The following is a 27,891-nucleotide window of genomic DNA, read 5'->3' as shown; positions in this document are numbered from 1 at the left end:
AACTTTCTAAAACCAATTCAAAATGCAAATGCTTGTCTGTTTGCCTTTGTCCACAATGTGCCAGTTTCTCCACCGTGTCCAGTGCCTTGTTCTGCATTTTCAGATTTGGGTAGATTATATCAGTATATGTTTTTTTTTTTTTTTTTTACCAAGTCCTGATGTTTGCGCCTATGAGTGTGTGATTTACAATAGAAAACAGTCTTTGTACCTATCAGCTCATGGACATCATCATCACCAGAGCAAATATTGCACACAACTGTCGTATAACAGCAGCACATGGTTGATTTTCTTTTCTTAAATTAGATGGTTTGTGAATGGGAGGATGCAGAGGAATGAGTCAAACAGTATTATAACAGAAAAAAAAAGCTTTGAAATGTGTGACAATCTAGATTATGGTTCCTTCATTACGATGTTAAAGGTTTTTGTCAGCTCTAGTTTCTTTTATATAAATTGTTTGACTATTAAAATGTTTTAACAAGATTTTTGTGTAGAGTGTTTTTTTATCCATTTGAAAATACATTACAAAAATGAAAAGAACAGGTCTGTTTTCCACTTGACTTTTTCAAAGTATATTGCAACAGGGCACAGGTCCTAAATGCATAACTGATCAGACAATAAAAGTTAAATATCATAAGACACTTTTTTACCAGTATTAATAATCTTTAATTCAATATCTCTGTACATTTATAAACTTTTACACCTTCCATGGTTAATAGGTTATAAACACTACAGCTTAACAGGGTTCAAAAAGTTCAGCCGTTTCATTTCAGTGGATTTTCAGGAACTGGATCTTGGCACATTTGATTTGGTCGATTTGTGCTCAAAGCATAGAAAGAAGGGTTCAGTTTCACCCAGCTTCAGACACCACTGCAGATAATAGATGGTTCACTATGGTCTAAAATCACTGCAAAGTGCATGAGAGAGCAGCATATCCCTTTCCAGCTATAATGTTCCCTTCTTGTCCATCAGCAGTTGAGCCCAAGACCTGTCCAGTGATCAGGGACCATGAGGAAATATTTGTCCATGGCTTCACAGAAACGTGCTCGATACAGCTCTGGTGACACCACCGTGGGCATTTTACCTGTCAGGAAGGAAAGGCGATGAAACATGGGTTTAAAATAAAAAGTAAGAGTTTCAGTTTTTGAGAATACCATGGCTATGAATGTTTTAGGAGAGTATAACTGTACCTTGGCCTCCGAGAATCCCAGTAGATTTGACCACCATCTCCAGCTTTTTATCCCATGTGAAAGTCCGGATATAATCTTCAAATATAGAAGAGTTTTAACAAGCACTTAAAGAAAAGTCCAATATTGATTTTAAAATAACAGAGAAGATTTTTTTTCACCTATGATGCCCACAACTAGCTCCTTCGTGGCATCGTCACGGCCCACCAACAGGGAATAATCAATGATGAGGTGGCTGGACAGGAAGTGGGCATCACTGAGGATGGCAGCACGCAGAATGGCCTTGCAGTGTGAGCGAATATAAAGAGGATTGTCATGCACCAGTTTGAGGAGGTTCTCATCCAGGAGCACCACCTCACAGTTCTCCTTTCCAAGTTCAGTCTTAACGTTCCTGTTTCTCAGGGATCCCTTCAGGTCAAACAGCTGCACAAACACAGGCAACAGGACCACGTAACAGAATGTGAACATAAAAAGACCCAAACTGAAATAGTTTTGTCACAGTACAACTTCAAATCAGTTATCAGAATCAGAAATATACAAGTTGCAAATTTAAAGTCTCAATAAATGTACCTGTGCCATCTTTCGCCCATAGAAAAGGTTTTCCATCACCAACAGGTCCAGTTTCTTTTCTGTGTTGTTCTGGGAGTTCTTGTAGCCGATACGGAACACTCCCAGAATCTTAGCAAGTGCTGTGGGTCGCTGTTAAGTAGATGCAAGAACAGTTTTGAGAGGAAAACCTAAAACAGGCCAAAAACGCTGCTTCAGACATCACTACGATGTGTGTATTTCCTTACTTTTTGCTGAACTGCTCCTGTGATGTAAGTGAAGTAGTGGGGTGCGAAGTCTAAGAAGGACTGGACCTCTAATCTGGGCAACTGCTTCAGAATAAACCGATCATCTAAGGAGAAACAGCAAGTTTAGCAAAACACATCCAATGACTTAAAAGTCTTCACATAATAAAAAAAAAAAAACCTTAAAGGGTTAGTTCATCCAAAAATGAAAATTATGTCATTCCAAACCCGTAAGACCTCTGTTCATCTTCGGAACACAGTTTAAGATATTTTAGATTTAGTCCGAGAGCTTTCTGTCCCTCCATTGAAACTGTGTTTACGGTATACTGTTCATGTCCAGAAAGGTAATAAAAACATCATCAAAGTAGTCCATGTGACATCAGAGGGTCAGTTAGAATTTTTTGAAACATCGAAAATACATTTTGGTCCAAAAATAACAAAAAATTATGACTTTATTCAGCATTGTCTTCTCTTCTGGGTCTATTGTGAGCGTGTTCACAGCACTGCAGTGATGCTGCTGAAGTGTTATCTTTGTTATTGGGCGGACCAGAAAACACGTCAGCAGCATCATACATCAGCAGCGTCACTGCAGCGTCGTGAACGCACTCACAACAGACCCGGAAGAGAAGACAATGCTGAATAAAGTCGTAATTTTTTTGTTATTTTTGGACCAAACTGTATTTTCGATGTTTCAAAAAATTCTAACTGACCCTCTGAAGATGAACGGAGGTCTTACGGGTTTGGAACGACATGAGGGTGAGTCATTAATGACATAATTTTTGGATGAACTAACCCTTTAATTGGTGGTGGTGGGGGGATGGGGGGGTTCATGAATGATTATCTGTATTGAAGGATCTTCGATTAGGTCGCACCTTCAGTAGCATAGAAAACTGCACCAGACTTCCCGCCACGAGCCTGCCAGTTGACACAGTGGGAGAGCGATCGCACAAAATCATCCTCCGAGCTCTCCATAATCTCTTCCCGCATTTTATGGAACTCCTCGGCGTAGTAAATCCGGCAGTAAAACTTGGCATTTGCGTCGGAGAACTCTGCGATATAAATATGATTTTCAGAATTATTATTTGTTTTTATTTCATGTATACCTATTATTATTATTACTGTTATCATTAAATAGCTAATTTATTTCTAAAATATATTTACAAATTTAATAAAAGAGGTTAGCTGTGACCCACAATTACTTAATGTCAGAGGGTCAACATATTTACCGAAGTATAATGAGTGTTTCAGTCAGCTATTTGAGCCTGATACTTACGCAGCTCAATGTGTGGGTTTCCTGTCTGCTTCTTTTGTTTGTCTCCACTTTCAAGCTCCTCTGCAAAAAATATACCATATAACATTTAGTCCCATAAGTAATTCCATATTAGACAGAGCAAATTATAAATGGTGTTTGTAAGTGGTAAACTGTAGCTAGGTTTACTGAGTGGGTCAGCATCAACGCTGCTGCGGCTCAACTGTGACGTGCTGCTTTCACTAGGTTTGGCCGGGCTGTTCTTCGCTCTACTTTCTCCAGAACTATAGATGGCAAAAAAGAGTAAGTCAGCTTTTGTTTTACTTATATACACAGAGAAAATACAGCAGAGGAGAAGTGTTTGATGCACCTAATGGCCTGAGATATGTCATCAGCTCCAGTCTTTGCTGTTGTCTTTGTAAGCTCTTCAAGGGCAGTTTTATACTCTTTACAGCTGGATGATGGAAAGAGTAAAAGTGTGTTATTTAAAATGCAGATATTGCTGAGAAGTTTGATTCATTTGCAGAAATCTCACTGTCCGCTTCAGTGAATTGTTCATAATGCTGATTTACTGAATCTAATTAGCAATATTGGCTGTTTAGTTGAAATGATGTTTCCTCTGATTGAACGACAAAAATGTAAATAAAAATACCCCAAAAATGTAAGACATTTCAGTGTAATGTATCAAAAAGAAAATACCCATATCTACTTTTTAGTTATACATGTACAAAAAGCTGTGTACCTGAGTGCAAAGGCAATGATGGAGCTGGGCTCTCTCTCACACACAGCTATAGGAACTCTCTCGTGCTCATACATCAAATAGTGCTTGTCTGGGTCACTAACAAACCAAGAAAATAAAAAGACCTTTATCAGCTTGAGAAAGAAAAGCATTGGTTTGCTTTTCATTGCTCATAATATCAAAACAGCTTTACAAAGGTAACGGGATGGGATTGTAGCTGTTGCCTGGTAACAGGTTGGCCAGGATGGTTTTCATGGTGGACTTTTCCTTTACTTGACTGTCACTGGAACCAAGTAAGTGCCCCTCCCACATGTCTTAACAGTAGAAGAAGCAGAGAGATGAAAGTCAGGTGGAGTGGTTATGTGGGATCTCAATCACAAGGAAGTGTCTGAAGTAAGTTTACCCTCTGGGATGCTGACAGAGTCCAGATCAGGAAAAGATGGTCCGCTCGTGATGACATCTGGAGCTTGTTCAGCCGGAGACGGTAACTGAAGTAATGATGAAGACCCTGAACTTGACGGAAAAGTGTTGAGATGACGGTCCTCTGTGAGAAAAGGCTGTGAATTGACCATGTGCAACAATCAAGAGCTATTTTTTCAAGATGAATAAAAGGCAGATGAACTCACCTTTCTCTCCATTTGGGACCACAGGGGATGGGTTACGAGGAGAGGTCTCCAAAGCACTAGTCTATCAATCAAAAACGAAATGGAAATGAAAAATGATTTATTTGAAGTCCAGGAGTTGGCTTACTTGAGCAAACTACTTAGGGATTTGCTAAATGACTGACCTTGCTCTCATCTAATGTAGATTGTCTGTGTCTGCCAGGGCTGGGAGGAACAGACAGACGCTTCCTGCCTTTTTCTTGCTGGAACAAGTCCTGAAGTCTGGAGACAAGATAAAATAAAAGTTCTACTGTTCTGGTGGCAGATGTTTAGTTTCAGTCTCTATGGCCCTGTGAATACAGTCCTCACCTGTTGTTCCAGGACTGTAAGGTCTCACACAAACCCTGCTTCTTGACCACCACTGACTCCAGAACAGCCTGTAGTTGTTGTGGCGAGTCCATCGCGCTTGTCTGCAGACGCACTTGTAGCTTTTCTATCCAGCCACGAAGCTCGGATTCCTCCATCTAAGACAGAAAAATGTTAATTTAAACTAACTTAGCATTGGATAAAAATTTTATTTACACCAGTAAAGTCCTGAAAGTAAACTTACATCTTTCTGTGCAAACATGTCCTCCATTTTTTCTTCTCTAGTCTTGCTGAAGGTGTCAGTTTTTAAGGAGGTGAGACGGTCATCTATGGCCAGATACACCTGAGCCACCCTACAAATGTTAGGGAATGAATGAATTGAGCCGATATCTGGAGGAGGTTTATGAGGCTGGGCAAGAGAAGTTCAGTAGGGTATCTTACTTATGGGAGAAGTCTTTGAGGTCCTGCTGCAAGCTGGCTTTAGAGGGGCCCTGGCTCCTGATGATGATTTTTGGAGGAGGCAGACAGATCTCGAATAGCCTCACTGAGATGTAGCTACAGATGACAGAAGGGCATGAATACATTTGGATTAACAGTTTATAAAAAATTTACTAATGTAGTCATATTCTTGGGGTTGAACAAGGGCTTCACATCTTGTGGAGCGCTTAAAGAATATGCATGTAAATGTGGATTTCAAAGATTTCTCATTCTGTTGTGCCCTCAATAGGACAAGTGACTAGCATTAAAGTCGACTAGTCTGTGCGACCCCTAGCATATTCAGATATAAAGAGATCTATATTGTGAAGATGCACACCTGAATGAAGCCACCATCTGGTTGTAGGAGAAGTATTGGTGATAATCTTTATGGATGGAGTGGCCACAAGGCTCGGCATTGGCCCGGCGGGTGTACTGGTTACCATAGAAACGGAGCTCTAGATACTTGGCGAAGGACATGGACCAGGAGTCATTAGACAAAGGGACTACAGGAGTCACCTGAAACAAATCGGTAACAATTCATGAGTAATACTATAAGACATAATATCTTACATTGGTTCTATTTTATAATTTTTTCTAATCCAAATGCTCCCTGTGTTACCTGTTTACAGACACGGCACCAAGAGTAGTTGAGGATTGTGTGCTGATATCCAGGTACAGGCGAATCCAGCTCTTTCAGAACAATCTGGACACAGCCGTTACCGTGGACAAAGCGCCGGATGTGGTGAACCATGGGGGTCTCACAGTACATGCTGGGGCACTGGTAAGAGGGTCTGAATCACACCCATATAAAACAAAATCAAAATAAACTACAAATATACTGTGATTCACTTGCATTGACTACTGAAATTGTGGTACTATGACAAACATATGATGCACAATTTCCAGGTAAAAAGGAAACAAAAATAGTGGTAGCACTTTATTTTACAGTCCTGGTTCTCATGTACATACTATGTACTCATTATAGTAATTACAATAACTATGTAATAACTAGGTACTAACCCTGAACCTACCCCTAAACCTAACCCTACCCCATGTAGTTACCTTGTATTACCAGAACTTTCTTAGATAAATACACTGTAAGTACACTATAAGTACATGTTAGTACACGTACTGTAAAATAAAGTGCAACCAAAATAGTTGTGTGGTTTAATACATTACCTGAAACAGTATCTCTCCAGAAATACGCCAAGAGTCAAGTCATTCTTTCCGTAAAACTCCATTGTTACAATCCTGTAATTACATAGCAGATACAATATAAACCTAGACCTTCCTGTTTGCATATCCAGAAAATAGTCAGTAACACACTTTGTCATGTTACTGTTAATACATCTTAAATGAATATGACAATGCAAGTGTACTCAGAGTTTACCATGGACTGACGCAGGGGTTTGGGGCATTATTAGATTGCGCTGATGAGCTACTGAACAGCACACAGAGCCTCTGATGGTTGATTGGATTTAAACAGTCCAACTGAAACAGAAAAACAAATAATCAGGATTCTGCATTTAAAGTTTTGGAAAAAAGTTGCAAAAACAGCTGCCTTCATAAATTGAAAAGATCATACAGCTCATAAATTATCAGTTTGACAGATTTCGTAAGGGTCTTTCACTGACCGAAAACTAATTTTTAAAAGTTTCAGACCCTGTTGTGCACACTAAACATTGAAAGTGCCTCACTGTTTAAAATGTGGAATAAAGTAACAGAATAAAACATACTAGCAGAAAAGAAATCCTCACCTTAGTAGCCCAGGTCATTTCATTGAGTCCTACCCCTTTATCTTCTTCACTGTCTGACTTTATTGGCGTCTTTGTGGGTGGGGCTTCACGAAACTGCATTCCTTCCCTTTGCCGAATGCGCCCTCCCTGGGCACGATAGTCAGCCAGTATGCGTGCCAGCTCCTGACTACTGCCTAGCTGCTCTACTATACGGGCACCTGTGAGTTTGTGACAGGACAAAATCTGGATGGTCCGTTGGTGCGACACAGTACCATTGGTCAGGCTGCCAGAACTCGGGCCAGACTCTTTCAGCAGCTGCCTCTTGCGGCGTCCGTCCAGCTCTTTCAAGTCCTTATTCAAAAGAGGAGAGAGGTAAACCTGTTCTGGGAAATAATCCCGACTAGGACAATGCAGTCCATCAGCCGTGAGCAGGAACGGCTCCCGAAAGGTAGTAAACGGTGAAATGCAGAGGATAATGTCTTTAAGCTCCTGTTTAAACAAAGCTGAGATGGATTTAAGGCGGTCATCTGAAGAAGTTACATGTTCGGCGACAAACAGGCCTGTGTCATCCTGTAAAGGGTCCCTGAAGAGCCGTGCGGGTGGGAGGGAGGTCTCAGAGCTTGTGCTGTCCTGATGGACCATCTCCTCCAGCTCTTTATTCTTCTCCTCCTCACCTGAGCCTTTAATCACTTCCTGTGATGTCTCTTTCAGGTCTGAAATAAGGAAAGGTGGTGACACTGGCTGGGGAAGACTTGAAGTGAAGGATGAAAGGGGGGTGGAGGTCTTTATAACCTCTTCTTCTCCTCCAGAGAAGGAAGCAACTGAAGCATTTATATTTATTCTGGGGCTTTCTCCATCTTTATGAGAAGATTCAGAGATGGAAGGCACTCTACTGTGGGCTTTGATGACCTCCTGTAGCCCTGGCTCAAAGTCTCCTTCTGGAAGAAGTGTGAGGTTCTCATCCCCCAATGTAGAACCATCATTATCTTGGCTCTCCCATTCCCCACCAGTTTCCTCCTCTTCCTCCAAAGTGGTGCTTTCCAGCAGACATGGGAAAGAGGAACTCTCAGGCAGGCTAGGAGGCATAGCAAACTCATCCATGAGGAAAGAGATCTCCAGCTGTGAGTGGTAAGCCACACACACCATGAAAATGATGATCTCTTTCACCCGTGCCAGCTCATACTCTGAAGCACCACGGAGTTTGATGGTGCAGCCCAGCTGAGGAGGACAGCCATCAAAAAACATAAGGGTCTTCATTTCATCTGTAAAAGTGAATTTTACAAAGATTTTTTTTAAATGACCAATTTCAGTATTACCATTTTTATTTTTGAACAGTTAACTTCATGATGACAAAATCAAAAAAAATCTAAAAATAGGGGAAATGAGCATGCACAGTTACATATCCAATATCATCAGATACTGATAAATTAATAATGATATGGTATTGATTAATCGCATTTAAAAAAGCAACAACTTTAAATTAAAATAAAAAGTTAGTTAAACCTGACATACATCAGAAATAATAGAGATGGAGACTCACCATTTGGAAGCTGGAAGGAATGCAGGTAAAATTTATGGCAGGTACCCAAACGAGGTTTTGTAAGAAGCTGATCCATTGAAATGACTAAATCTCCTTGAGTCATTCGACTCACACGGTCCAGGACTTGCTGTGGTTATAAAAGAGAGATATTAATTGAAACATTCACCAGCCAGACCAAAATAACCCATAAAAACACATTTGCCATGTCCTCTCTGATTAGGGCATTATCAATGGTCATCTATGTGGTGTACATTTTTAAAGAGACAAATAATATGTAGACTGCTTTGAAGAAGGTACTAACAGGTTTGACATTAATCACAAGGCTAATGCCGTGTTCCAGCAGCATGTCCTGAGCGATACGGGACACAGTCTTCTCCACCAGCACCAGGTTCGGTCGGACGTCAGCAATCCTCTGAACATAGTTCTTCAGAAACTCATGCTCCTGGAACGAGCGAATTGTAAATTAAATTATTGCACGTGCTTTCAGCGTATTGCTGGAGATAATTATCATACTCTGGTAAACAAATTTACAGATATCATGTAGGGGTTAGTGGCCATTACCTGTAACACAATTGGGTCAATGCAAGTGAACTTGGTCTCTTCTCTGTACAGATACTCAATGGAGCATTTGAGGAGAAGGATCTTGGGGTTTTTGATGTAAGGGTTCATCTGTTGAGAAAGCCCAGGCACTTTTAGCACAAATATTACATGACCATCTCTGTGGCATAATGTTCAATCAATACAAACCTTTTTGTGTGCAATATTCTTTGTGCAAACGAAGCCGTTTACTACAGCAGAGTCAAACTTCTTTCCTCCTGGAATCTACAAATATCACATATTAGATATATTTGTCAAGCAGAACTAGATTAATTGATTTTCCGTCCATTTTTGTTACTCACCTTCTTGATATGTACAAACTGACGAATATCCATGTCATCATCGCAGTTGCGTACATCCGGTCGCACCATCTGCACAACTTGCCTCACCACAGGTACAATAATGTCACGCCAGGAGAGAGACAGTGATTCGCTGTACAGCAGCTGCTGCAGCAGCGCCATCATGTGACTGTGATTAGCAGATCTGAAGAGGAAGCATTAATCATGATGTGTGCTTCCAGAAGTCCCTAAACTCATAAATCATGTGATTTATATGTGATGCTTGTAAAAAAAATGTTTTTTTGAATTTTGCTCCCAATTGTAAATTAATACAAGTAACCAACCTTAAAACAACATCTTATGCATTAAAAACAACAATCCTCTGAAGTCTTACAGTAAACGCTCCATTGCTTTTTTTTCCCCGTTCTCTTCCCGCAGCTGGTCCAGAGAGCTGTGATGCCAGCCGAGAGGTGTGAAGAGCATCTCTTTAGCTTTCTCCTCAACTCTCCGGTTAAACAAAGACTCTACAGAGGAAAACCCCATTAGCATAGGTGAGACAATAATTCATGTACACTACACCATTTTGATTTTTTCAAGAGACTGTTATTTTTACTCACCAAGGATGCATTTAATTGACCAAAAAACTAATTCAGTACATTTATGCATTTAGCAGACATTTTTATCCAAAGCAATTTACAAAAGAGGATCAAGGTAAAGACATTTATGTTAACAAATGACTATTTAATGCTGTTCTTCAAACTCTCTGTTCATTGAAAAATCCTAAAAATGCAGTTATGACAGCTTTGCATTCAGTTTATGAAAATAATTAGGATGAAGTTTCATGCCATGCTTTCTGTCCCATATGTGTGATTTGCTTGTAGGGAATTTCTTACAGACATTATGATTAAATGGTTTCAAATTTATCTATTCATAATTGGTTACCATCTTTAGGTTCTTTTTACCATTCTATCCTTTTAACTACAAAACCATATATGTCTTAGTGATTCAGAACTTTTGAATGGAAGTATTAAGTATAAACTACAGTAAAGGATGTGAAAAACAGTTACCTTTAATAAAGGCATCACTGATGGATATTTGCTGACCTCCATCTTCAGAGAGCAGGACTTCCACTGACATGGAGAGAGAGAGTGCATGTGAGACAGAACAGTCATGTGTAGACATCAGAGGACACTGAATTATATAGATTTAACATGTAATTAAAGTAATTGTTAATTAGAGTAAAAGTTGTCATAAAACCATGCACCAGTCTAGTACAATAAATTAGCTTCAACAGTCATTTTGAGGAAGTGGAAGTCAGTGTTACTGCTTTGTAACTGAGGCACGCGCGACGTAGAATCAAGTCATGCTTTTGAGGGAGAATCACAAGCTGTAAATGTATTAATATGAAATGTTGTACTGGGAAAGGAAATCATGTGAAACTATGAAGGAAAAACTCATTCATGCTATACTATATGCTATAGTTAGGGCTGTTAACTGTTAATTATAGTTTGGAGGGTCAGACTAGTATTAAATGGTGAGTCTTAGTTCAGCAAGACATCGGTTTTGCTACAAACCCTAGTGAGCTGCATACCTACAGTAGATAGGATTTACACACATCACCACCCTGCTTCTGATGCAAAGCCTGCTACAAACACAAGGCAATAAAATTGGGCTGTCTCATAAGATGCCTCATTTTAGCTTCAGTCTAAGGCAGTGGCACATGCATTCATCGAGCATAAAGCAATCCCAGAATGCCTTATGAAAATCTATGGGGATTTTTTTTTTTTTATTCAGAGTTAGAATTTAAAAACAAATAAAATGAATTAATAATAAAGGCATTTTATTTGTGTGCTTAATAAAGAGGTCCTTATGCATTTTCTTTATTATTTACATTCTTTTTTTTGCCCCCTAAGGCACAATTAAATTGTTCATAACTTAAATTGTAAGACTTTTTGCACAATTTTAGTTACTGTCAGCATTTTAAATCCACTCATTGACCTTGAATGTGAAGTTGCTGCAGCTTTAATAGGTCATCATTGGGATTTCTTTGCTAAGCTGTAGCCTTACAAGGTAGCTGCTTATGTGCAGTATATAGTGATGCAGCTCACTAGGGTTTGAAACAGAACCAGTGAGTTAGTGCTGCTTTTGAAGCAGACAGAGGCAAACAAGGATGGCCAATGGGCCTCTCCGCCTCTCCTCACTTGGTGCATGGATGTCGTTTTCTGGGGTGAATGGGTCATGGGGCTCCATACTTTTTTGCCCAGCTGGGTAAGGAGGCACATGTGGGTACTTGGCCTGCTTCTTGATGTGAAAATTGACATTGTCCTGCTCAACGTTTATGTTGATGGAGGCAGCTGAGTCACTGTCCACTGTAGAATGGAAACTGCTGACAGAAGTTCTTTTGCTGGGGCTGGCCGAATCTGGAAAATTGTGAGAGGCCCAGCAAGTTGGTGAGGTAAATACTTACCGACTGATATAGGAAGTTAACATTCATGGGATACTTACTCGGTGTGACATATTCATTTTCATCAGCTAGCTGCTCAGTGTCACTGTCATCAAACTTGATGTCTTTAAACCATGAAGGTTCGGAGTGTCCCTCCAGGGAATTCACACTCTCGCTGTCTGGAGAAGGGGTTTCTGAGAACTCTGTGTTCTGAAATTCAACAAACGCATTACTAACATGTTAACAGATCAAATCAAACCAATTTGTTTTTTTGTAAAGTGCTCTTAACAATACAAAAGCCCAATCAGAATTACAAAAAATAGTGTTTTCAGTTGGCATGTAATGCCCAGCTACATAATTAGTCATGCAATTTCAATATAAACCGAGCATTAGATTTGACAAAGACACCTGGCACCGTAATCCTTCTGCATCTATTTATAAAACAGTTTAAAAAAAATGTCTGTGTAACAAAAATATGGTCATATGGTCAGATCAGTCTATTTGAAACTACAAAACATGCATTTATTTTCAGTATTTTAGCCCTTTAAAAGCTAGTTAATACTTAGAAAAAATTATAAGCAGATTATTTTTAATTGCTTGACTATTACAGTCTTGGATACGTCAGTCATTAGCAAAAACATTCACATTCACACATTTCTCAGTACACACATACAAACCACACTGACATCCATATCAATACACCAACACCAATTACAGTTCAATTGGCCTTTTTTCATTGCTTTGAATGAGAGCAACTATGTTCTTCAGGTCTTGAGTAACTATTTTCTGAAAATGTTGGAAAAAATGCTATGGTAGTCAATGGCTACCGTCAACTGTTTGGAAACCCACATTCTTCAGAATATCTTCTTTTATTGTCTCACACAGGTTTGGGAGAGTAAAGGATGACAACGTTTTCATTTTTGGGTGAACTATCCCTTTAACAAAGCCAAAATGAAGAAAATGATAAAAAAAGACAAAGAAAAAAGACACACAAGGGTTAAACAACTGTCCAAATATAAACCTGCCCGGAATATTTCTTCTCACCTGGAGGGGGCGATATAAGGCATACTCATCACGGAAGATCTGATCATGATGGGTAACGCAGTCAAGCCAGCGGCCGTCTACCAAAGCCTGTCCAATAGCTATAGCCTGGGCCCTGGAAATAACAGGAAAAAATAAAACACTTAAAATGCGTACAAGCATCTGACCATGCTTGACCTTGAAACAAAAACACCCTCTCAAAACCAGTTTTATTGGTTCTTACCTAGTTGAAATAGTGCCATTTCGTAAGAGCCAGTTGACTAACTCTTTACCCACAATGCAGTTGGGGTAAGTACGCAGCCAGTACCGATGGTCCTGGAACTCCATTCCTGTACTGTTGTGGCAAATCTTCTTCCAAAGATCTTTAAGTTGAGAAGAATCCTACAAAATAATCAGCTGTTATAATTTACAACTCGAAAGTTTAGAAAAGTTGAGGAGGAACCTGTAAAAAACAGTTTGTACCAGCAAGATCTTTCTCTCCTCTTCGCTGTGGTCAGTCTTGGATAGGGCTCGGCTGTTCTGTGGGCTAACTGAACTCTCGTAGGCAGGAACCATGGATGAGCCAGAACGGTCCAAGGACAAGTTGGTCACACTAGCTGACCTTAACACATGCAATAAATGGTAAATATTGTATTCACAGTCTTAAAAAATAAGCACAGGATTGAACAAGAAAATCTTTGACCAAAATACAGGGTAAACACCTCTTTCTGGCTGGTGACTTGCCCATATCATCCTGGACTGCTGTAAGTCTGGCACTGAGAGCACTGTTCTGAGATTCCTGATGACTAGAGTAATTACACATACACACACACATACAAATAAACCTCAGCAACAGCTTAACCGTTTCCCTTTAAAATACTACATAAATAAAGACACTCAAGCTATGCATGAAACAGAGTCACACTTAAGAGCAGCATGTCTTCACTAGGAGGTCATGCAAAACAAAAGTAACACTAAAACTCACTTCTTCCTCATCCCAATGGAATTTTTTCTATGCATAGAGAGAGAAAGGAGAAAAGATGAGCATTGAGACAGACTCACAACACACAAGCAGGAGCCAGCTGATTGAAAATAGGAAAGCAGAGAGTGTAAAAGTACATTTGCATTACAAAAGTCCTCTGACTGTTTTACGTAATTTGGTATGTCAAGGGGGGAATTCCCTTCTGAATGCAAAAATTAATTGGAATGATTTACTGTCAGATTAAAAAGCTTGGTGGCAATAATGATTCATAAAAGAGTAAATACTGACTATAGCACAATAAAAACACACACAGCATGGAAGTGTGACTACAATATTTGTGGACTTGTGTCCACCCTGTCTAAATACTTTTTCATCCAGTCCACGATGCTAGCAAGATGAGAACATGTCTGTCCAGGTCATATTTTACTCCAAAAAAAAAAAAAGAAAAAAAAAGAAAATACATTCTGCATAAAGAAAACTGAACTTTTTAGGAAAATGAGTTTTATTGCATTGTTTTATAACATTACTTTCATGTATTAAGCCAGGGGTGTCCAAACTCAGTCCTGGAAGTTTCAAGTAAAGAAGTAAAGAAGTTTCTGTCTGTCATTGTTTTTAAATAGATATAGGACCCAGGTTTTTTTTTTCTTGATGACATTGTTGTTTGAATATGATGAGTGAAAGTGTGTCTATGTACTTACTTGTTATTGTCTATGTATTTATTTGAAACTACGTTGCTGCCACTTGCCAGGACACTCTTGTAAAAGAGATTTTTAATCTCAAGGAGTTTTTTATCCTGGTTAAATAAAGGTTTGAATGAATGAATGAAAAAGTAAGAGCTTGATTAGCTGGTTCAGATGTGTTTTAATAGGGTTGCAGCTTAACTCTGCAGGACCGAGTTTGGTGATCCCTGCATAAAGCATTAAACAGTTTTATTTTTTATTGTTTTGCAGTTTTCTCAAGAAGTTACATTTTACAAATGTATGATTTTTTGGGTGAAATAAAACGCCAAACATCTTTTTGAGAGGTTTCATGAGAATTACGCAGCAACACGCTTTACTCCAATTAAAACAATTTTAATCGCAAAATATTTTTATGTATATAATAAACATCAAAGAAACAGCATCTAAATTGTACACTTTTCTTTGTACATCCCATGCTATTTGTTAACTACAAATTTGTTTCTGTGCTTTATATGATGAACAGAAGAAAAATCATAAATCATCAGGTAGCTACTTAACTATAGCTCGTAGTGATGTCCGATTCGTGAACGAATCGTTCAATTTAACCGGCTCTTCTTAGTGAACCGGTTGAACCAGTTCACCAAATCGAACTGAATCGTTTGAAACGGTTCATGTCTCCAATAAGCATTAATCCACAAATTACTTAAGATGTTAACTTTTTATTCGTGACTGACACTCCCACTGAGTCAGAATAAACCAATATCCCGGAGTAATTCATTTACTCAAACAGTACACTGACTGAACTGCTGTGAAGAGAGAACTGAAGATGAACACCGAGCCGAGCCAGATGACGAACGAACATGCCCACTGCTGGAGCAGTTCTCGTTCTCGAGTCAAGAGCCGGTTGCATCGGTTTTCGGATCACCAGTACACTGAACTGAGAATCGTTTCTGTCGGACGCGTCCGATTTGAGAACCGATGAGCTGATTCTCGTTCTCGAGTCAAGAACCGGTTGCATCGGTTTTTCGCATCACCAGTACACTGAACGAAAACCGTGTCTTTCGGACGCGTCCGATTTGAGAACCGATGAACTGATGCTACTGCGCATGCGTGTAAAGTATTTCGGAAAGTGTGATAAAAGATCTATATACATTATTATTATTATTATTATTTTTTTAAGATGAATGATTCTAATCTGTATATTGTAGATTATGAATAGGCCAGAGGGGGTTTCAGGGAAGTTGGACAATAATTAAGAACTCTAAAGACTATGTTTAATAGGAATAAGGATGATTTATGAAATATCTGTACTGATGAGTTACTGATGACACATTCACAAATTGAGTTTGTAGTAAACAGAACATGAACACGAGTAGAGCAGCTGATTATACTGAGCTGCAGCACGTGCTGGTTAGAGTGATTCTCGTTCTCGAGTCAAGAACCGGTTGCATCGGTTTTCGGATCATCAGTACACTGAACCAAAACCGTTTCTTTCGGACGTGTCCGTTTTGAGAACAGAGGAGCTGATGATACCGCGCATGCGCGATTCAGCGTGAAGCCGACTGACTCACAGCGCGTCTGAACCGAACTGATTCTTTTGGTATTTGATTCTGAACTGATTCTGTGCTTGTGCTAATGTTATGAGCGCGGGTAAAACCGAGGGCTTGAATGAAGGGGCAATCTGGCGAAACGTAAGTTCATTTAATAACAAATACATCGCAATGGTTTATGTATAGTGGTTTCTGCGCTGATGACACCTAATTTATTTACTTTATATCTTCAAGACTTAAATCCTCATATGCACATTATTGCTGTTACTGTATTTGGGTGCGTTGTTGCAAAACATAATTGTAAACTTTTCATGATTATGAGGATTTTAACTGACTAAAGTTATGATTACTGACTTTATATATTTGAATGTTTGATAGACGTGATGCCATTACGTCATCGCCAATGACGTCATTACGTCGAGAGTAAAAGAACCGGTGAACCGTTTTTTTCAACCGGTTTATTGAATCGAACCGTCCGAAAGAACCGGTTCGCGGGAAAGAATCGAATTTCCCATCACTAATAGCTCGACCTGGGAGAGCCAATCCTTCCATGATCCGACGCAAAATATGCGCATCGATTCGTCGACCTGTTTTTATTTCTCTAAAAAACGTTTGCAAAACGTTTACCTTATGTGCGCTGAATATACGCGATGGCCGGATCAACATTCTGTCCAACGTTATATAACCAATCCAGGGTTTTTTCTGCATTGATCTTTTTTTTTGGCGGCTGTCAAAGCCTTATTTGATCGGTGAGTGACAGTGACAGGGCGCGTACGAGAGTGAGCCCCGGCTGCGCGTGCACTCACAGTCTTCAAACAACACGAGCGCTTCTTGCTCTCTCTCTCCCTTGTGCATATTAATCAAAATCATTAAACACGATAGAAAAAGGGCGAAACACCAAAGTTTCACGCGCGCTCGCGCACTCACAGTCTTCAAACTACATGAGCGCTGTCTCTCTCTCTCTCTCTCTCTCCCTCCCTCGTGCATATTAACCAAAATCATTAGACACGATAGAAAAAGGGCGGAACGGCAAAGTTTCACGTGGAGCATTCTGAGATTTTTTTTTCTCTATGACAGGCTGCTGGCTCCCACTGTTAATTTTTTTTTTTTTTTTTTTTGGAAAAGCACTCTCTGTATTAGCTTAAACCCCTCAAGTTTACATTTACATACTGTATTCTTTCAATTGTTCTAAACAAGTATTTTGGGTGGCCTTTTTTATTGAATGCTAGACATCAAGTTGTTGTTATTTTCATCTGAAATAACTTCTTTTTTCAGTAAGCTAGGCCCTATGTGTTCAGTAAGCTTGTTTCAGTAAGCTATGTGTTTTCAAGGTTTCAAGGTTTTATTGAATGCTATCTCTATACAAGTGCAAAGTAATGCATTCTTTTATTTTGTAATTTTAAGAGCAATAAACATATATTGCAATGTTAAGGAATTGATGTTTTTTTCATTCAGATATGTAAATCAACATGTATAAATTGTTAGTAGTCAATTAATGGGGAGATAATCGAAATCAAATCGGCCTGAAAAATTAATCGTTAGATTAACCGATGCATCAAAAAAAATAATCGCTAGATTAATCGTTTAAAAAATAATCGTTTATCCCAGCCCTATCCTCAAGTGAAAGAGATAAACAGCAAGAGCAATGATTATGGTAAGAAAGCGGAGTTAAAACAGAGCAGAGAAACACCAGAGGGATAAGGTAAAGTGAGCAGGAACCACTGGAATAGATAGTGATATGTCCTTATGCCCCGCCCCTTTCCTGATTCTCTCTGTTTTCTCACCTTTGCCAGGCCAGGTCCTCTTCCAGGAAGATGTTCCGGCTGGCTTTGCGGCCCCCCACAGGTGTGTGCGGTTCGGTGGGCTCCAGGACACACACTGAGCAGGGGGAGTCTGACAGGGCGCTGAGATCTTCTCCGATGGAGCTCGAGTCAGCTGAGTGAGCGTAGCTCAGTGCTATCTTGCGACAGTACGTACAAGCCCGTAAATCACCTGCGGTATGAGGGAAAAAGCCACAAGAGACAAGATTCGAGAAATTAGACCACCAAGATTAGCCATTTCAGTTTTTATAAAAAAAGCTGTTTTTCAACCAATCTTTCAAATACAACCCAGATTTGGTTTTATTTATTTCTGTTAAAAACTAAAGCTGTCAATAGAATGAAATAAGAACATAAAATTAAAATGTAGTAAATCTGTTTTACAGCATTACATTTAAACAACAATTATTTAAAATGGTAATTTGCTAAAAAATTAATTAATTAATTTCTTACAGGTTTTCGACAGCCATAAAAATGCATTTTTAACAAATAAAAAAATTATTATCTGAAACTTTTTCTGATATCCCCCTTAGAATAGGACCACTGAACTAGCGTACCCTGACTACAGCTAAATGTGTTGATCCAAAACCAACATGAATATAAGAATAACCAAAGTTTCACAGAATCGTTCCTCCTAAAAGGTCAAAGTGCACAAACACAAATTCTTACCTTTTTCAAAAATCAAACAGTTAGTCCACAAAGTTCAAAAGTCACTCTACAACCATTGAAATCAAAACCCCAAAAAGTCAAACCACCGCAAGCACACGCAGCATGCTAAAGGGTAGTCTTACTCTTAATTTGACATAGCTGCTCATCTTCTTGTCGAAAGCCTCTTCAAATAGGCTACGTCCACAAGCCAGCGGTCAGAATGAGACCCTCGCTTCCCACAGTGAACATCACAATAACACTCACCCGTATAGCCCATGAACTTGCCAGGAATTTCCTGGTTGCAGCAACGGCTGCAAAAAATTTGACCGCAGAGTCGACAATGGTGACGGCGTCGAAAGGTTGTGAATTTCTCATTGCAGTCATAGCACTCTTTACACTGGCTGTCCGGCATCCAGTACTGTTTCAGATCACTGTCCTGGAACATAAAAACACGATTAATATCACTTACATCTACCCGCAATAAAAAATAAAAAACTAACTTTTACGAATTCTGGAGAAGGTGGATTGGCTCTTTTGTCTATAAGCTTAGAGTCATCTATATAGAATACAAAATATACTCGAACATGGGATCCCCCCCCCCCCCATGTCGTATATATATCTTAAAAAGTCTTAAAAATACAGAAACAAATTTAAACTGTGGACTAGTTCCCTGGAAATCAATACCTGACTTTTCCCTTCCATGATCTCCTTGAGTCTCTTGAGGGCTGTGCGCAGCTGGACAGCTGATCGGGGATCGTGGCTGCCTAGAGGTGCTTCTGATTTCCGTCGACCCTCTATGAATGCAATGAAACAAAAAAGCAACAGTCAAGTACAAAACAAAATGTTAAATCTACTCTAAAGTACAATATACAGGTGAAAATGCATGGCACACATGCTCATTCAAAAACAAAGCTTGCAGTCAAATATCCTGTCAATGATTGCTTATGTCAGCGAGGATTTTGGGGAATATGAAGCATGTTAAATTACTCAGACTAACAACTAAAGCTCATTACCAAAATGTTCAGCTCACAACGTTTGACATCCTTTCACATGCAACACATGTGATTCATTTAAAACTATATGCTGCAAAATTTCCTTTCTTAACCAGTATTTCTGTATGTTTTCCCAGTAAGCATATCTAAACACCCTTATATAAACAATATACACACACCTGAGAATAAGTTTTTTTGGGCCGGTGGGTGGTTATGTTTAAAATAAGATAAAGCTATTTGGCAGTGTGTTAAGGAAAATTTACCTACTGAAATTAAAGATACATTCTCTTAAAACAAGTCGTAAGAAACAATACAAAATACTGATAAAGAAAATTGCTTATTTTTGCAGTTCACACATAACTCAACTCAGTGTTGATGAATGAAGCAGAATTTAAGTCTATATGAAACTGACTTTGTGCATATGAAATAAAATCAAGAATCCTCACCTTCCCAGTCCACTGTGAACAAAAAAAGAACATACAGCAACTTTAGCCTAAAAGATTTCTGCACATTATATATATTTTATCTTCAAAATAGTTCAACATTCACAAAATATTCAGCTTCTCATCATCTTGCAAATTTCAAATAAAAAAAGTCAAAAAAGGTTCACAATACTTGTTTACCAGTCAAATTATAGACATAACTCCAGAATGTAGTTTTCCAGGTTTACAGTTTCATGGACTTCCTGAACCGTTGCCTTAATTTTCCCTAATAGTATGTCCGGTGGCCCTCCTGAGAGTGGAATGGATCATATGAGGGCAGAGTCTAGCCTTTGAATCACTGTTATCTTCACTGTAAAACCATGTGAGAACCACGCTGCAGTGTCTAGTCATCAATCCAAGAAACCACTGATATGATTGAACTTTCTATCTCTAAAAAGAGCATGTTTCCAGGAATCCAGAACAATGGTTTTGTCTACAGAAAAACTAATGATTTTTACATGGTCTTCTATTGAAGAATACGGCTACTGAACATGTCTGGGTCGTATTTCACCTCAAAAACTAAAGGTGCAATGTAACAAAAATGGAAAAACCAAATTATTGTGGACAGCTGAAAAAAACTAAACAAATGTGTAAAGTTGCACAAGTAAATGCAATCTTGTGTTTTTGTACCTGAAGCAGTGGAGGTTCTTCTGAAAAGTTCAGAATGTTTCCTGTGGGTTTCGGAGCCATGTTTAGAATTGGAGGGACTGGAGCAGTTGCGCCGCGGCCCCTGCGGTGATGATGAAGCCGACTGACTTTTCTCCATCACTGAAGGAGGCCGTCCTTCCTCTGAACAATTGAGAGCAACAAACAAGCTCTGTCTCGGTCAAAAGGTAGAAGATTTCTAATTTCGTGGTGATTGTCTGATTTAAAGAAACAGTTTGTATTTGCATTGTGTTGACATTTCTTCTTCATTTTCTTCTTCCTGAAATTATTTTTTTCTATACTTGTATTTTCGTACAAAATCTAGACTTACCAAGTTTAGCAAGTTTTTTTGCTGGTGCAATGTTTGCACCCATTTTTTCTAAAAGGAATGAAAGGGAAAGATAAGAGCTGATCACTTTAAATGTACTTTGAAATGTAAAATTTTAATGGATCATCATACTGATTAACTATAAATCAATACATCAAGTATTTTCAAAGAAATTAAATTTGAATTCCAGACACTTCTCTGTTGTAGTATGTCAGAGTACTTCTTCAGCTTCACTGACCTGATCAAATATATTACCTAAACACAATTCATCAAATGTCCAACACAAATACAAATGCTGATCTTTTGTTAAATCCATTAGATTATCTTCCTTTTCGTAATTAAGTGCACATGCAGTAGGAGTTTTACTTCTTTAAAGTGTTCTTAAGGCACATCAGTTCCTCACAGTAAGTTATTACCCCTTAATGTAGAGTGAACTATTAATTTTATAGAGATTGTCTATTCCTTTTAGCCCTATGAGCAGTTCTGAGTAAAACTCTTATGTGCTGACTGGACAGAGTGCACCTCAATATTATTTCTCAAAGCTCTGTCTTCTTATAATTTCATATTAAACTGTCCATTTTACTCCTGTACTGCAACACTTCCAGCAGGAATGTTCTGTTAATATTATAAACAGGGACAAAAAAAAAAAAAAAACTAGGTGTACACAGAATAGGCGCTGTGTCCCAAGAATATTTTGATCAATGTCACATGACTATATTCTATTCCCTTTCACTGACTGTTCAATTCGATTCCCTCCACTGCCTTTCTGGAATTTTCAGTAGAGCAGATTCACTAAAACCAGAATGAATACTAATATATATATATATATAACCTTGTACTTTTATTACAGAAATCAAATTCAAGTTATTAAAATGCTAAAAATGATTATGCTTTAAATGTGCAACCAAGAAGTCAAAAAGGAATACAGAGTACTAGGCATTCAATTTCCAAATAAGTTCTATCAACCCATTAAAAAGGACAGTTTAATGCAGGATGATATCCATGAATCAGATGGCAGAAAACACAGTTTGTTTTGATGGCAGAAAACAAACAGTGTACCTTTGAAACCAACCTTATGATTGGTGAAATGAAAAAAAAAAAAGGAAATGCAGGTGCAGATGTTGATTAAGGCATAATGGCGTGAAAAAAATTATGTTTCACCTTTGCTGAAGCGGAACAGACTGACAAAGGAGCTGTAGGCGGAGCGCAGGGGCGGCTCGTCCTGCTCGGGGGTCAGGGGTTTGAAGTGCGTTAGATGGGACGGACTGGTGGGTGAGAGTGGCTGCTCGGAGCTCCAGTCCATCGCAGAGGACGAGGAGGAAGCCTTGTCTTCGGCAGCCATGTCACTGCCCCTGAGGGACAATCCAAACAAATTTCAAATACAATAATATATGTGCGATTTAATTTGAATACTACATAAACACTGGGTTGGTACTCTCAGTGTCTAGATGTCTAGTGTGTAAATAAACAATGTCTCAGTAATGTCTAAATAAAACTTGAAGTCACAGTAACTCTAAAGCACTAAGTTAATGGAGAAGTCAGTCATGAGCTATATAATGTGGACCTCACTACAAAACACTATGAATGAAGACATGTGATCACACAGATTTGCTGACTACAAAACGAAACTTGACCAAAAAAAAAAAAAAGGATCACAAGGACAGCTCATTCTGTCAACTAACGTTAATATTTATGAAATGATTACTCAGTGTCCTGGGGCTTGTAGTACCATGAAAGTAGTTGAACAAACTCTGAATTAAAGGATTAGTTTCAAGTTGACAAAACCAAACCACTCCAATCTGGCTTAGTTGTACCATGAAGCTGGTCATTAACTTCCTCTGTCAACTTAGGCTTGATGCACAAGAAAGAGTGACATCAGTGATGAACAGCTAATCACATGCCTTGAAACTGTGATTCACTTCTCGAGATAGAGTCATTGCAATTGCAATTCACTACCAAAGATTAAAAGATTGAACAATATAAAGAATTTAAACACATTTACATGAGATGAAATGATCTTTCCATGAAAGCGGGAAACTTGAAGAAAGCATCTTGCCTAAGTGCAAATAAAAGTTGTAAAGTTAGTTTATAGAGTTGATCATATTTGTAGGTATAAAAACACTAATTTGAGTTTAAAGATATTGATTCTAAAACGTATTTATATCACATATTATCTATATGTTTATATTAATTTAAAATAAAAGTAATTTAATTACTATTAAACTAAGCTTGCTTGTGTAATGGATTAAGGGTATAATAATTAAATAAATCATATAAAATAATTACAAAAAACAATCATCTCTAAAAACCAGACAATTTTATCTTTGAAAATAATTTACTATGTAGAGTAAGGAAGAGATACTGGGGGAGTGGCTTTTTTGCGCCAGACATGTGTCATTTTGCTTGAAGCTGATTGGTCAAATTAATTGGTCGTGGTGATGAAGACCACTAAAAGCCAAGCCACTTTCATAGTACCTTAAACCCAGGATTGGTGCAAACTAAACTGAAACTTACCTGCTGACCAGACTTCATGGTAGAGGTTGCTTTGTAGGCAAGTCAGCTGAGAAAGTGATAACCAATCACTAAAGCATTTATTATCCACTCATTTCAGACACAGGAACAGAAAATTACACAAAAGCCGGAAAATTACAAAACACAAACACGAGTTGCAACAAGTCATATGATTGCTAGAGAATTGTACTATGGCGAACTTGGCGAAGGCCTCCTCATGAATATTAATAAGTCTGTTCTGACGTTACCGATAAGAGCGTCCAATCAACTAACTCTGTTAATATTCATAAGCCACACCTTCGTCTTCGTAGATTTCGTTAACTGGCCACGTGAAGAGCGCCAACATACCAACGTGTGTCTTTCACCCAATCAGGTAAGACTATTCTCAATACTTCCTGATATCTCATTAACGTTCAGCAGTCAAGCCTTCGCCACAGTAACGTTAGGACATGTAAATTCGCATTCCGCTGGCGTTTATTATATATATTTTAATCATATAACGTTACATGTACAGCTAATTTTACGACTGTTAACTATAAATGTGCAGTGCTATTACAAACACGGCATAAAAGAGCGTTATTGTTTTAGTGAATTCAAAACAAATCACATGTGAACTGGATAACATAATTTTAGCGTATTGAGCGAAACAGAGCAAATTAATCTATATAAACACACTATTAAGCAGTGATGCAGTAGAGGCTTTTTTATCTGAGAGTAACTCATCCGTGTAATCTCCTAGACTTATCATTAGATCAGTTGTGCTTACGGTTATCTTACAATATATATTTAACAGACACACAATAGTTTTCTATAACAACGTCAAATTTCCTGTTTCATCAATCAAAGGCCACAGTAAAGTTAGCAAAGCTAGCTGTCTGATGAACTAATACGATCGTACATGTATCATCACAGGATAGCATAAATGTTAGACGTACCTCTACCGCCTTTTTTACAACATGTCTATGTCAGCTCTTTAGAGATGTCACTAAACATTAATGCATTTAATCCAGAGACATTTTCAGTAATTCCACCCTTGTGATGTTCGGCGACTTGATCAGAGCTGCTTAGTCGATCACAGAGAGTTCGAGCAGTGTGAGCGCTTGTCGTGATCGTAAAGTTAGGCAAAGCTAATCGATAAAAACGAAGTCAACGCGTGTCATTTTAAAATATTATTTATTATATGCATTATAGTATTTTTTTATCTACAGTTTTAGAGTTTATAAACTATTTTTATTATGAAAGACAGAATGTGTAGATAAAATAGGTGTTTCATTAATTAATTTAAAGGAGTCATATGGTCATATCTCGTTATATGTTATTGGTTTAATGCTTTTATTTAATATGGGATGTATATATTTCATGAAGTTAACGAAATTACAATACAACACGAAATAGAATCAAAAATAGAGAAGAGAGTTAATGCGAAATAAAAGAAAACGAAAACAGCAAAAAGATTAAATTAGTTGTACGTGCTCAGAACATTGACTGTAGGCTACAGTGATCCCTAGCGGTTATGATCCATCATTAATCTGTTATGTAGGCCACTTGTTTTTCACTTGATTTGACAGGAATATTTCTACTTTTCTAGACACATAGAAAACTATTTATTTAATCTTTAATATTTACACCCTGTCTTCCGTGAACTAGTCTTCATCTTCAGATGAAGTAACTTTGTGTTCAGATTTGGTCTTTTCATCACATTCCTTCCTCTCATTCCTCATGTCAGCAGGCCCTCCATGCTTATTTCTAACAGTTTTCTTGTTCTCTACCTTCCCAAGTCTGTCTGCTGAAATTGGTGGCAAGGAGTATCCCTATTAACACAAAATATGAAAAGACCCAAGTCAGACTATGCATAATTATGCATTATGTACGAATACTGCATAAATAAGTATATGCATATATTAAAAATTGCATCAAATTATTAAGTATGCTTACGTAAAACTGGACAAAATGGGAAATATCTGCTCTACTGTACATTTTAGTCACATTTGTAATAGTAATATTTAGTAATGACCTGTGCTGTGTGCAGATGTGGATATCTCCCTATAGTCTCCCTGAGCTGGAGGTTATGGAGCCACTGCTCGTGCCACACCTGAATGCTGTAACGGGGCCCGCAGGTGGACAAACGCTGAAGGAGACACTGATTCTCTTTAGTGATGCGAAGCAGCTCCAGCTGTCTTTTTTCTGAGCCAAGGCTGAAACAGAAAATAAAGTGCAATCTGTATGATATGATTAAATAATATTTCATATGCAATATGTATATATTACCTTTTTTTTACATAGTCATTTCTACAGTTAACTCCTCCGCCGGTGTGCGTTATATGGGACATTTTATCTAGGAGCATGTGATTTTCCCTTTTGATTCTCGAAACCCGTTCTTCTTCAAGCTGATTATGATAAGACGAGAGAATGATTGGTTTACTAACAAAATTGATATGCAGACATTTCCTAAGCTTTCCTTTTGAGAATGAAGCGGTGTAAATGTCGACCTCTGGTGGTTGTTCAACTTTCCTACCTGTCTTTTCTTCAGCTTGACAAGAAGATGGTTATAGGTTTTCGGTGGAGTTGTGTTGATGGTTGGCTTTGCGGATTTAACCTTGAAATATTACGCATATGATAACAGTTTATGCTGTAGTTTTTGTTTTTATCATAGTCAATTTCCAAACAAACATATTTTAATACCAAATAATCTATAACACTATATACATAGAAGCACTTGATATACTCTCATTAGGAATTTTTGCCAAATAGGTCATATTCCTCACAAAAAGGGTGCCATGGTATCAACATGGTACTCCATTAAATCTTAAATATTACCACTGAATAACCAAAAGCATATTTCTGTTGTACCATCTCCTAAATAAACCAGCCATTTGTCATTTTACCTTGCTCCTGTGCATCTCATAGCAGTTTTTGTCCCATCTGTATTGCAGATATTTATTAACACAGGGCAAAACGGGTTGGTAAGCTTGATGTTGCATTACTTTGCTTCGCTATAGCCTGAATCCACCTGCACCAGAAGCCACAATGAAACAGAGATAGGAGTTCAGTTTGAGTTTTGAGCAAGTCATGTGGTTGTTGCCATGGCAGCCATTCAAAAAGAAAGTGTAGCTGGTCTACTTTTATGAAACAGGCACTGTAAATGGGACCCATTCATTCAGTCTGATGAACTTTTATTTTCCTAAATGCATTTGCCAATCATTTTCCTGCTGTCAAAACTTTCCTAAGTTAAACACAGCAGCTCCACTGAGAGGGCACCTCACCCATTTAGAGCCTGGCCTACATACTGTCCTTGTCCGATATGAATATTCTGTGTCCTGGATGGCTCTGTTGTTTTAGCACAGCAGCATGCATGGAAACGCTGGAAGACCTCTAATATATGGCGTGTGTGTGATCCCAACAGAATTTAAGCAACCTTTTAATCTTATGTGTAACCTTTTAAGAGGTGGCACAGATCTCATATGCTAGCAAAGACTAATGTTATATGATGTTTTGTGTTTTCTGTCTCAAGGACAGTGAGAGTGGAGATTGTCCCAGCCTCCACCGCCTTCGTCATTTGACATCCAGCTGAGGAATATAGGTGATTGTATTTCTGGTCACAATCATAATATATTATCTTCTCATATAACACTCACAAATTTATATTTGTTTATTAGTTAAATATATTTGCTGATTTAAAGTGATATTTATTTTAATGTTTATATATTTTAGTATTTTGATGGTATTCAATGTATATGTTTTTCATGTGTCCTTTATAAAATATCCATTTACCTAACAAAAAAAAAACAAACAAAAAAAGTTCTGTAGTGACTTCATCCTCCAAGAAATGACATTAAAAAAAACAGCATATGTAAGTAGATTAGTTCATGTATTAGTGGTCATTAAGTATTAATGAATTTGAATATCATGAATTCTGTCATTTATTTTTGGCTGGATTGTTTACCTTATAGTTGTACAGTTGTTTAAAGAGCAAGCATATTAGCATTTTGCTTAGAGAAGTTAACATAATGGCTTTATAATAGAAGAGTTTAAAACTTGACTACAGTTGCTTAGTTACTTAGATGACTCTGTTGTACCGGCGAGGTTCATGTAAACATAACCTCTTCTGAACTGAACTGCATTTGTCACTTCAAGCAGCAGTGATTATGTTCTTATAATGATTAAGGAAGTGCAAATTGTTCTCTTGATTTTTGATTTAAATAGCAGTCATCTCTTGGCCTTTTCTTCAGAAATG

At 38.2% G+C, this 27,891-nt stretch overlaps 3 protein-coding genes across 14 annotated transcripts in view; 1 reads left to right on the top strand and 2 right to left on the bottom strand.

Annotated features, from left to right (window-relative positions):
- Positions 1 to 639: 639 nt before the first annotated feature.
- LOC132153016 (1-phosphatidylinositol 3-phosphate 5-kinase-like) lies at positions 640 to 24,729 on the bottom strand. 12 transcript variants are annotated; one of them, XM_059562108.1, is made up of 43 exons: positions 24,593 to 24,729; positions 22,308 to 22,498; positions 21,150 to 21,197; positions 20,804 to 20,962; positions 19,384 to 19,493; positions 18,964 to 19,135; positions 18,019 to 18,226; positions 14,008 to 14,034; positions 13,745 to 13,828; positions 13,506 to 13,644; positions 13,267 to 13,424; positions 13,047 to 13,158; positions 12,065 to 12,212; positions 11,761 to 11,979; positions 10,627 to 10,689; positions 9,954 to 10,083; positions 9,584 to 9,764; positions 9,432 to 9,506; positions 9,246 to 9,353; positions 8,986 to 9,126; positions 8,685 to 8,811; positions 7,166 to 8,406; positions 6,799 to 6,899; positions 6,588 to 6,659; positions 6,028 to 6,199; positions 5,746 to 5,924; positions 5,373 to 5,486; positions 5,176 to 5,284; positions 4,935 to 5,089; positions 4,751 to 4,847; positions 4,590 to 4,650; positions 4,367 to 4,507; positions 4,157 to 4,277; positions 3,967 to 4,062; positions 3,595 to 3,678; positions 3,411 to 3,508; positions 3,249 to 3,308; positions 2,848 to 3,024; positions 1,979 to 2,082; positions 1,755 to 1,883; positions 1,346 to 1,607; positions 1,188 to 1,262; positions 640 to 1,081 (listed from the first exon to the last, which is right to left on the bottom strand). In XM_059562108.1, exons 2-43 carry the CDS (start codon positions 22,486 to 22,488, stop codon positions 966 to 968), a joined length of 6,354 nt encoding a protein of 2,117 aa, XP_059418091.1. In that variant the 5' UTR covers positions 22,489 to 22,498; positions 24,593 to 24,729; the 3' UTR covers positions 640 to 965. The 12 variants fall into 12 exon arrangements, with proteins under 12 accessions (XP_059418091.1, XP_059418092.1, XP_059418096.1 ...); XM_059562109.1 differs by having other exon boundaries at positions 3,414 to 3,508; XM_059562113.1 differs by having other exon boundaries at positions 11,812 to 11,979.
- The window catches only part of LOC132153018 (fibroblast growth factor 14-like), a 142,043-nt gene continuing 137,822 nt past the window's right edge, over positions 23,671 to 27,891 (top strand). Inside the window, exon 1 of the mRNA XM_059562123.1 lies at positions 23,671 to 24,030. The gene's annotated coding sequence lies outside the window, so the exon portion shown is untranslated. The remainder of the gene's footprint in view (positions 24,031 to 27,891) is intronic.
- Positions 24,985 to 26,681, bottom strand: cfap97d2 (CFAP97 domain containing 2). The gene is made up of 5 exons (XM_059561235.1): positions 26,543 to 26,681; positions 26,173 to 26,253; positions 25,926 to 26,044; positions 25,672 to 25,852; positions 24,985 to 25,468 (listed from the first exon to the last, which is right to left on the bottom strand). The coding sequence occupies exons 1-5, from the start codon at positions 26,636 to 26,638 to the stop codon at positions 25,301 to 25,303; spliced, it is 645 nt and encodes a 214-aa protein (XP_059417218.1). The 5' UTR covers positions 26,639 to 26,681; the 3' UTR covers positions 24,985 to 25,300.

Source organism: Carassius carassius, chromosome 11 (assembly GCF_963082965.1).
Source record: "Carassius carassius chromosome 11, fCarCar2.1, whole genome shotgun sequence".
Lineage (NCBI taxonomy): Eukaryota > Metazoa > Chordata > Actinopteri > Cypriniformes > Cyprinidae > Carassius > Carassius carassius.
Note: the sequence above shows the minus strand (reverse complement) of the source record. Positions and strands in the feature narration are given on the sequence as shown.